This window comes from Myotis brandtii, unplaced genomic scaffold (genome assembly GCF_000412655.1).
Source record: "Myotis brandtii unplaced genomic scaffold, ASM41265v1 scaffold79, whole genome shotgun sequence".
NCBI classification, from domain to species: Eukaryota; Metazoa; Chordata; class Mammalia; order Chiroptera; family Vespertilionidae; genus Myotis; species Myotis brandtii.
In genome coordinates this window covers 4293537-4303623 of record NW_005371173.1, presented here as the reverse complement: position 1 = coordinate 4303623, position 10087 = coordinate 4293537, and the positions used below count along the sequence as shown (strand labels likewise).

General features: G+C 43.3%; 1 protein-coding gene across 7 annotated transcripts in view; it reads left to right on the top strand.

The window, feature by feature from the left end:
* The first annotated feature begins 9 nt into the window (after positions 1–9).
* Positions 10–10087, top strand: part of EPHA4 (EPH receptor A4) — a 137556-nt gene continuing 127478 nt past the window's right edge. For 2 of the 7 annotated variants that reach the window (XM_005883482.2, XM_005883483.2), the window contains exons 1-3: positions 12–203; positions 3310–3377; positions 7465–8128. In XM_005883482.2, the coding sequence (XP_005883544.1) occupies positions 113–203; positions 3310–3377; positions 7465–8128 (823 nt within the window). In that variant the 5' untranslated portion in view covers positions 12–112. Of the gene's footprint in view, positions 204–3309; positions 3378–3410; positions 3760–7464; positions 8129–8706; positions 9223–10087 lie in introns of those variants that run through there. The other 5 variants (XM_014531125.1, XM_014531124.1, XM_014531121.1 and 2 more) reach the window with 5 other exon arrangements.

Sequence of the window (10087 nt, the reverse complement as noted above, 5' to 3'; positions counted from 1 at the left end):
TCCCGGGCCGGGCCCACCCCCTTGGCAATGTCTTCAGCCTGCTGCACTCCTAACTTAAGCATTTATTCCACTGGGATAGAAGCGGTAGGAGCAGCGTTGGCACCGGCGAACCATGGCTGGGATTTTCTATTTCGTCCTCTTTTCGTTTCTCTTTGGGACTTGCAACGCTGTCACCGGTTCCAGGGTGTACCCCGCGAACGAAGGTAAGAGTGGGGCGGCTTTTCTGCTGTCGGGGACAGAGAGGGGACGACCCGCGGGTGATTTTTTCCTCGGGAGCGTGAGGCCGGCGAGTGTTGGGGAGTGGGGGGGCGGAGAGGACGGGGATCCCCGCGTGAGCAGTGCTCTCAGACTCGAGAGAAAGGAGCCGGGGAGAGGGGATCCGCCGAGAGGAGGCACGGGGCGGCCGAGTGTCCTGACCCGGGCGGTGACCCGTGCCTGCGGCGAGACTGCCCAAGTTTGTAGCAAAAGGACAAAGTTTGTCAGCATCCGCCGAGAGGCCAGTTCGAAGCGCCCCGAGGGGATACACGGGAGCCAACGCTAGGATTAAACGTAATAATTCTGTGGCCCAAGCCCTCGCTACCACCACTCCCTCACCCAGCCCCAGTCGACGGGAGAACGGAAGCCTGGAGCCCGGAGAGGGCTGGGTGCTCCCGGGCTCTTAGGGAAGCCGTGCGAGCAGTGGTTTCTGCCAAGTTTCCCGAGCCCTGCGCTTCCCGGGACCGGGCTGCGGAGCCTCCGCTGCGCAGCAGAGGCGGTGCGGCTCGCCGGCTGCCGGTGACCTGATTTCTAGCATCCGGCGTCAGTCACCTTTCTTCTCGCTGGGCTCCGGCTCCCCGAGGTGCGATCGCAGGTCTAAGGGGCCCACGCTCCTCAGATCACCCCGCAGACCTGGGCAACCCGCCGGCAAGTTAAACGGACTCGAGTTTTTGCTTTTCGCCCCAGAACTGTGCACTGGGTTAGTTTGGGGAGAACGTGCGGAACCGACTGGACCCGTCTCGGCGCTCGGTGTTCGGCTCGTCTGTTCGGACGCTGGAAGGATTGTGTGTCTGTGTTGGGGAGGTGGGGGTTGATCATGTAGTTTCTGATGATCTCAGAGAAAAGCGAGTTGAGTGTGAGTGTGCGTGTATGTGCGTGTGTGCATGTGCGTGTATGCATGCGCGCGAGGGCAAATGCGTGTTTGTGGCGCGTGGGTGCCCGCGTGGAGGTGGAGGATTGTGTTTCTGTGCGCGAGTGCCCTGATGGTGCGCGCGTGTGTTCCGGCGAATGCTTGTACTCGAGCCTGTGTTCATCTAGCCTTGCATCTGTCTCGCCTACTTTTTCACCCCTCCCTACCCCTCACCTCCCCCATTCCAACCATCCATTCATCCAGCCAGCCAGCCAGCTAGCCAGCTCTTCATTCGTCCATCTCTCCGGTTCCGTCCCTCCATCCCTGTACAATCTATCATTTTTCCTGTTCCGAAGGAGGGAGCCAAAACCCAACTTAGCCTTGGCTGGGCAGCCGGTACCCAGAGTTCGCCAGACGAAGGCTCGGATAGATTCGCACACCTGCCGGCAGACACTGCTTGCGAGAAAAGGGGCGCTCTCTCACCCTCTCTCCTCCCTCCTTCCGACCTGGGTCCAGGTGCCATCTCGGCCCCTGCGGCTCCTTGGTCCCCAGGGTCAGTTCTCTTCTCCGAAGCTGGATCCCGCGTCCCGCTGGCTACTTGGCCCGCTTGTTAGGACGTCCCCTAAGACCTCACTGCACCAGATGCAGGGAATTTCTTTGCACCAATTTCTTGCTTTTTCTTTTGAAAGCAAAACTTGGGAGCCCTAGAACACAAAAAGGTGCTGATGGAGCCATAGGCTGATGTAGAAAGCGGGGGGGGGGGGGGGGGGGGGGAGTCACCCCCCTCTCGAACTTCTCCTCCCCCTTAAAAAATAATTCATTCTGTTGCTTTTTATTCCCATCACGTTTCCTTTTCTCCCTTTTACCCTCCCTTTCTACTCCCTCCCTTTTTTTGTAAATTGGGTCTTATTGTTCCCTTTGTGTCCCTAATCCACCTTACATAAATCCAAATGGATGTAGCGGGCTTTTCTCTAGGGACCCAGAAGAGAGAATGAGGCCCTTGGTGGGGGCGCAACTCCGGGCGGGAGAGACCCAGGGAAGGCTCTACACTTTAAAATAATTAACAGATCCCAGGAATTCAGGCTTTTGGGGGGAAACCAGGAGAAAGAGGCAGATTTTAACTCCTTGACTTCGTGGTGAAATGAGAGGGGACATGGTCAGAATCCAGAGGCCTGGGGGTGAGAAGGAGAGTTGGGGTGCGCCAGAGCAAAGGGGAAGGCTTCCTCTTCCCATCCCTCCCCCAGCCTGAGGAGCCAGCCTAGCCGATCAAATTGATAACCCAGTGGTTCCTTTGAGATGGGCCTTTCGACCCGCAGGCTTGCGGATCTCGATGGGAAAGAGAACGTGGAGAGAGAGGTTAGGAATTGACTGCGTCCTTTTCAATGTCCGAGGTGCCTAGGCCTGCTCCTGCCTGGGCGGGGCTCGGCAGCTCCTAGGGCTCCGGATTCCTAATCTTCGATGCACACGCTTAGGTGTAACACTAGCACACTAACTCTACTGCATACCTAAAATTCAAATCAGTGATTTCCTCTTGGGTGGAGAAGGAGTCTCTGTTTGTCCTCTAAAAGACCCGGGGAAGAGAATCATTCAGTTCATTTGCATTCTAATTCTACGCGTCTGCCATCTCTCCCACCCCCACCCCACTTTGAAACTTTGATATTTAAAAAAGCAGCGGATACCACCACCAAGGCCGATTTATTTGGTGATGGAGAGGGGGAAAGTGGTCGGGGAGAGAGCCTTTTCCTGACCCTTTGAGCACTCTCAGATAGAATTCACTTGTGGCTCTGTCACCATGATGATGAGTTATGCGGTCATCTGAAACTTGTAAAAACAAATAACTCCAGTAGACACCAGACAGAGATGAATGCAGATTTTGCTCTGGAGTGCAACTGCCCTACATAGATATATTTATTTTTTGAATTGTACTTGAGATTCTCTATTCATCCTTTTTAGAAAATGAATCAACTGAGTCCTGGGATGGAATTTTAAATGCTCAGCAAGTTAAATAAATAAGAACTTGCAGATTTAAAGAGGGGAGAAGATCAAGTGAGTAATGATTATTTACATAAGTGAGACCAAGTTTAGGTTTGATCAGAGTTGGATATGCGCACCCTCAGCACATATGGAAACGCTCAGGCAAATGGTTTTTGTAGTATTGGCTTTTGCAATTGGAAATTAATCTATTTTTCTTTTCCTTTTTGTAGTTACCTTATTGGATTCCAGATCCGTTCAGGGAGAACTTGGGTGGATAGCAAGCCCTCTGGAAGGAGGGGTAAGTTCCGAGTGGCTCTCTGCTCCGAAGGGTAAAAAAGGAGTGATTAGCAACTTTCTGAAAGTCCTAATGGCTTGATTCTTGTTGATTGTGGTGAGGGGGTCAGATTTCCGCCATGGCCTATGAAGTGAATTACGCTTTGTTGCAGAAATCCTATACTCCCCTTGGATAGGTCTGTCATGGTAGAACTAGAAACCAAAAGGGCAGAAAGGGTTTTCAAAATTAGGAGATCAGTAGAGGCATCGACTTAGATGCCTATTTAAAACTAAAATACCAACAAAAAAAGGCAATCTGGAGACTTACTTAGAATTGATGCCTATGTCACTGTGATGGCCATGAAGTCCTGACCGGGTTCATGTTAGAGCAACTGTCCTGTTTCCAGGTGAGGAAAATGAATAAATAAAGATACTGGGGAGAAAGCCCTTGTCTTTGTCCCAGTCACAGGTTCAGTTCTGTGCACAAGCTAAGCTGCAGGAGCTCCTTACCTTGCTGTCAGGACCACCTTAAGGCAGCTGCTGCCCTCTTGCACACTGAAAGCCTTACGAACTCATGCCCCCTGCACAGTACATGCAGCAAGCATCAAAGCTTGAGCATCTTTGGGGCTAAACGTGAAAAGTTTAAGTATTTGGAGTCTTGGATCTTTGGTGCTGGGGAGGCTGCATTACAAGCATGAGAGAGAATGCACTGCTCATTTCTTCTAGAATTTGCCATCACTGCCTCCATTGGAAGATTGAGAGACTAGAAGTAGGTCAATGGACACATTCTCTCACCTCAACCTTACCCCTTAATAACAGGTCAAAATGAATTCGTTTTGGGGGGGAAAAAATCAGTACAATATGTATCTCTGGTTTCTGCCAAATTGACATAACTCTCAGGTTTTTAAAAAATTAAGCATATCAGCCCTCCTTTGCATATTTTATAATCTATGACTAAGTCAAATGATTAAAAACAGTAGAGATGAAAGGAAGATTGAGTCTTTACCAGGCAAAAATTGTAATGCCAGCACCCACTACGGTGCTTCAACCATTGCATAAGCAATAAAAGATGAAAAGAAAATAAAGATGCATAGAAACTGTTATAGAAGATGGGTTTCAAAAATAAGAAACAATCATGAAAATGGAGAATTTTAGGATTTTTCCAAAGTAGTTCTCATAATCCATTTAAATGAAACGGAGATTGCCCTGCCTTCCTGTTTTTTCTGCCTGAACTTGACTGTAGTTAGTTGAGTCTCTGCTGAAAAATTCCAGTCTGCTCTCAAAACCATTTTTTTAAAGGGAGAGAGAATGATTGGCAGGCTTCTGGCAGTGTAGACAGGCTGTATTCACCGCTGATTGCAGGCAATTGCCCTCATCCTTTGAATGCGAAGAAAGGTACAGCTTTATCTTGTGAGAGTCAGACTCTTGTTAATCCTATACCCTGGAAAGGTCACTGATTCAGGAAGACTTTCCCATGCTACACTAGAGCTATTGCTCTGTAGGTTGAATGTATTAGAACTGTATGCTCAATTGAGGATGGAAGGTATCAGTACTTGCATTAAAAATTTTTAATGAGCCTTATTTTTCTTACTAGTTGCTCTTAAGCTTGAAGAGAGAATACATCAAGTATGACTTTGGATCTGACTTGTTAACACTAAATATACATGGACCTATTAAAAGCAAGGAGTGACACTTTTTTTTTTTTTTTTTTTTTAGTACAGTCTATGGTCTATCTAGTTTCTGGAAAGCTTTTACTGCAATTTAATATGCTGTAGACTCCACACCCCACCCCCATCCCCCGAATTGCTGAAAAAGCACCTGGTCACTTTTTCTAGACACAAAACTTTTCTTGGTTGTCTTGAAGTCTTTTAAAAAAATAATATTATGCATACTGATTATTGTATAAAACCCAGACTTTCATGGGCTGAGTGGAAATAGTTTTTTCCTTTCCTTAAATATTATGTATGTAGCATTGTAAGTATTATTGTGAGGGGTTAGAAATGAAATTTTACTTGTGCATAAGAAAAATAGTCTTTCCAAAATACATACCAGGTAGTAGCCATTGAGATATTAGGTACCAAATTATAAAATGTAATTAATCTCTAGATTTTATATTTGAAGAGGATTTATCAGGCTTAGAGTGATGGATGAATTGGAAGTCTACTGAGTAGGAATAGATTGGCTTCAAAAGTTCTTTTTAGCTGGGGGGGGGGGGTATATTTGAGTCTTTCGATTATTTTGAGACATCTTTGCTGGAAACTTTGGATTACAGTTTTGTCCAATAATGACCTTTATTTATTGTTGTTGCTGTTATTTTTAAAAAGAAAAAGAAAAGTTATTTGACAATACAGTCAGAAACAACTCTCCTGTTTTCCCATCAGAACAACTAAACTAAACATGAAAATAATGGAAAATGATGGCTCCTGATGGCAACATTAGAGCAAAAACCTAATTTCTTGGTGGTGCTCATTTAAAGGAGTATATTGAGTTTCTGACATTGATTGTAAAATACAAAACTAAGGGGAGATTTGTCATTGTTCTGGTGAATTGATCAGTGTGTTTAAACAATCAAGTTCAGGCTGGAGAATTCACAGTGCATCTGAATTATCCTGTATAAATTTTGTGGAGCTATCCCTATGTACTTTCATTTACATTGATAAATGTGTTTTGCCATATTTTCTTTGTTATGAGAGGAGAAACATGCTTAGTAGGTTTTTTGGTTTTGTTTTGTTTTTGAAGATGGGGGTCTATTTTTGCACTTACGTGAATTTCCCCAAATAAGTAAATTACTGGTGATTTATTAATGGGTAAAAAGAAATTTTAATCATGACAGGGTACTTGTCCCTCCCAGTTCCAACTTTCATAATGGTAGTAGATGAAAGGGATAGAGAATTTTATGCATTATGGCCCTTCATATAGTAACATTTCCATCCATTAACAGTTCTTCAATACACAGATGGGAAACCCGTTAAAAGATACAGTATGATTCTATGTACTCATATTTTTGGATGGAGGCTTAAGTGGAGCTATTATACAATATACATTTCTTAAACTCTTTTTTTCTTTTAATTATATTCATGTGTTAGATATTTAAGCTGGCTTATACCAGATCTACATAAATGCATCACTGCAGATATTAATGAAGAGCTCTGTAGGACCCCCCAAACAATCTTGCTCCTTTTAGGATTATTTTTTCAAAGGCGAGAGTGAAATGACCACTTTAGTCATAGTGAATTCAGACTGTCCCACTATGAGAATCTTTGTTAGGAAGTAGATTGCAACTCTACCATCCTTTTTAAATTTCTTGAGCTTTTAATCACAAATGCTACTTACTATTTTGCTTTCAATACCCTCAGAGTATTTAGAAGCAAAGTATGTATGTGTTCTTGTTTACTTATGTGCGTATGTTTTAAAAATAAGAACAGTATAAACATTTAATTGAATGCATGCTCTTGAAAAGTGTCCTACCATTACAAATGACAGCATATTTGAGAAATCCAACCAGAAAGTTTACTCTCTGTCTTCCCAGGATTACCAAAACCAGAATGGTGAGATTTTCTTTCCCCCTTTAAAGAGTAGTGACAGTGCCAAAAGAAAAGAAAAAAAAATCCACTGACATTTTTTTAGGTATTAGAGAGCAAAGTTCTGACAGGAGCACCACTAATTAACTGATAATTGTCTTCCTTTGGCAAGCTTTCCTCTTCCTGCTCTTAATTTGCAGGTCTCTGTTCAGTTGTTGAAACAATACACATACTAGTTTTTCATTTATGAGTAAATTTGAACTGTTGCCACTTGAAATTGTAGCTGTTGTAATAGGTGAAATTGAGGTTGTTAGACCACCACAAGGAACTGCTGAGAACTCCTAAGTAATAAATCCACCATTGCCTCTGGATTAAAGGCAAAGGAATGAAACAATTTTTAAAAAGCAAAAATACTTCTGCAATAAAATACTGTCTTGTCTTCTCCATAACAGGCTTTATCCGTGAGGACTGGTGCTCAGTAGTTTTGAAAAAAAGTAATAATAATTGAAGTTGTATGAGAGTAAAATAGGGTTGTCAGATCCTTGTGTGATGAAATGTTGTGATTGATACGTTTTCTTCGGATCTTTGCAGTGGGAGGAAGTGAGTATTATGGATGAAAAAAATACACCCATCCGAACCTACCAAGTGTGCAACGTGATGGAAGCCAGCCAGAATAACTGGCTCCGAACTGACTGGATCACCCGGGAAGGGGCTCAAAGGGTGTACATTGAGATCAAGTTCACCTTGAGGGACTGCAATAGTCTTCCAGGCGTCATGGGGACTTGCAAGGAGACGTTTAACCTGTACTACTATGAATCGGACAACGACAAGGAGCGTTTTATCCGAGAGAGCCAGTTTGCCAAGATCGACACCATCGCCGCTGATGAGAGCTTCACCCAAGTGGACATCGGCGACCGAATCATGAAGCTGAACACTGAGGTCCGAGATGTAGGGCCACTGAGCAAAAAGGGGTTTTACCTGGCTTTTCAGGATGTGGGCGCCTGCATTGCCCTGGTGTCCGTCCGCGTGTTCTATAAGAAGTGTCCGCTCACAGTGCGCAATCTGGCCCAGTTTCCAGACACCATCACGGGGGCTGATACGTCTTCTCTGGTGGAAGTCCGCGGCTCCTGTGTCAACAACTCAGAAGAGAAGGATGTGCCAAAAATGTACTGCGGGGCAGATGGTGAATGGCTGGTACCCATTGGCAACTGCCTCTGCAATGCTGGGCATGAAGAGCGGAATGGAGAATGCCAAGGTAAGACGAGCCATATTGTACTTTTCATTAGGGCTCAGCGCACATAATTAAATCAGAGATGCGACTGAATGGAGTAGAGCCAGTAATTAGCAGCCCCTGTGGGATGTGGTGGGACAGAGGGGTCTAATGAGTAAGTGCTGTAGCTCCAGGTGGCAAGGCTGGGCCGGTTCTGATGCTGACAATGTAAATGATGCTGCCATAATCAGCAGAAGGCCAAACATATTTGCTATCGGGCACTTAGATCTGAATTGGCTTGATGTGCCCTCGGAAATGTAAATGATCAAGCTGAAGAAATGAGATTGATGGATCCTTCTTTAAAGAGGGTGGACAGATGTTCAAACCATAGTAGAAACTTGGTAAAAATGGTAAATATCTCTGGTTGTGTGTGTATGTACATAAACAATTTACATGTGAAATATGAATTGTGTTGTTTCAAATCTCTGAAGCTGTGTGGGGAATGTCCAGTGTCCCCTGCCTTTTGGAGTGACAGTGTTTCGAGTGCATTTGTTTCACTGAGCACCCATCGACAGGGTCCCTAAGAGAAATTAATCTTGATGAAAGACCTTTCTTTCCCCCAGGAGGTGATAAGGAACTAGCAAGAGTCTTCTTATTTCATCTGTGGTCAGAGGCGATATTAAATTGTGATCCATTTGGTTATTGAGTGTTTGAAGAAATCTTGATGTTTTTATCATGTTAATTTCTATGCAGCATATTACTAAAGTTTTTTTTCCCTCACCTAAAATAGAGTGTATGCAGTTCCTTCTTCCCTTATGTCCCCTTTTCTGTCAGAATCCTGAGGATTTTTTTTAAAGTTTTTATTTTATTTTTATTTTTAAAAAAGCCTTGTTTCTGAGTAAGGGATGAGAGTAATTCATTCGTATATAGATTGCTCATGTCATGTGTAGCTTAAGGCTTTAAAAAGATCAGTTATCCAAGGTTTTTATTTTTGTTTGGTATTTATTTTTAGTGGTTATCAATAGTTTGCTGCTGCCAATCTCATTATGATTAGTACTAAAGAGTGTAACTCTGGTCCCATCTAGGCAACAGATCAGATTAATCTTTTCTTGGGGTGATTGTTGAGCTGTAGACTGGATTGCCCATGGTTCACCTGATTTGGTGATTAAAGAGCCTGAAATAACTGCCTGCCAAACAATTTGTCTGGCATTTCAACCATCTTAATGACACGGTGGGATTAACTATGTATGGGGCAATCCACTCGACGGACTGGAAATCAACTATAATAACCTAGAAAAATTACAGTTTTGATAATTTGGTGTCACAGAGTTATGGTTTCATAGTTTATACATTTCTAAAGTGTCATTCTTGATTTGCTTGCAGTTATTTTTTGGAGTAGCTAACAATGAATGTCTTTTAACTTCATTGTAAATAAAACAGAATAAAGGCTGACTACCATTTCTGTTGACCTAGCGTGAAAAGGTAAATTTGTAAACTAGAAAATTTGTAAGTTGGAATTTAAAGGCGGCTTTTGCCATTTTGTTTGCTGTTGACTTAGCAGCTATAAGATAACCTGTACCAAAGTGAAACTGTGAAGTATATTCTAATACCAATTTTAGAGAGCATATGAGTGCATTGTTATTGGCATGTGAATTATAATAATCATAGAAGGAATAGTGAAATGAACTGGGTGATGACACCACATCACATTTTAGAGTAAATTATTCTGCCTTTTCTATTTTTCTAAGACAGAATATGCACATCTTCACATGTCAAGATTTTTATATATATTTAAAATATATATTGTCTTCCATTTCCTACTCAAATGGTCACATGGATGGCATTAGAATCTCTCTGTATTAATGTCATTGATTTTCAATTGTCACAGAGCCCAATAATTCATAGGTTGCTTCATTGTGAAACTCCTTGACAGTTTTACAACCCAAATTAGAAGGAAAAGAGAAAAAGATGGAGGGGGAAATGAATGTAAAGTCAATTGAACAA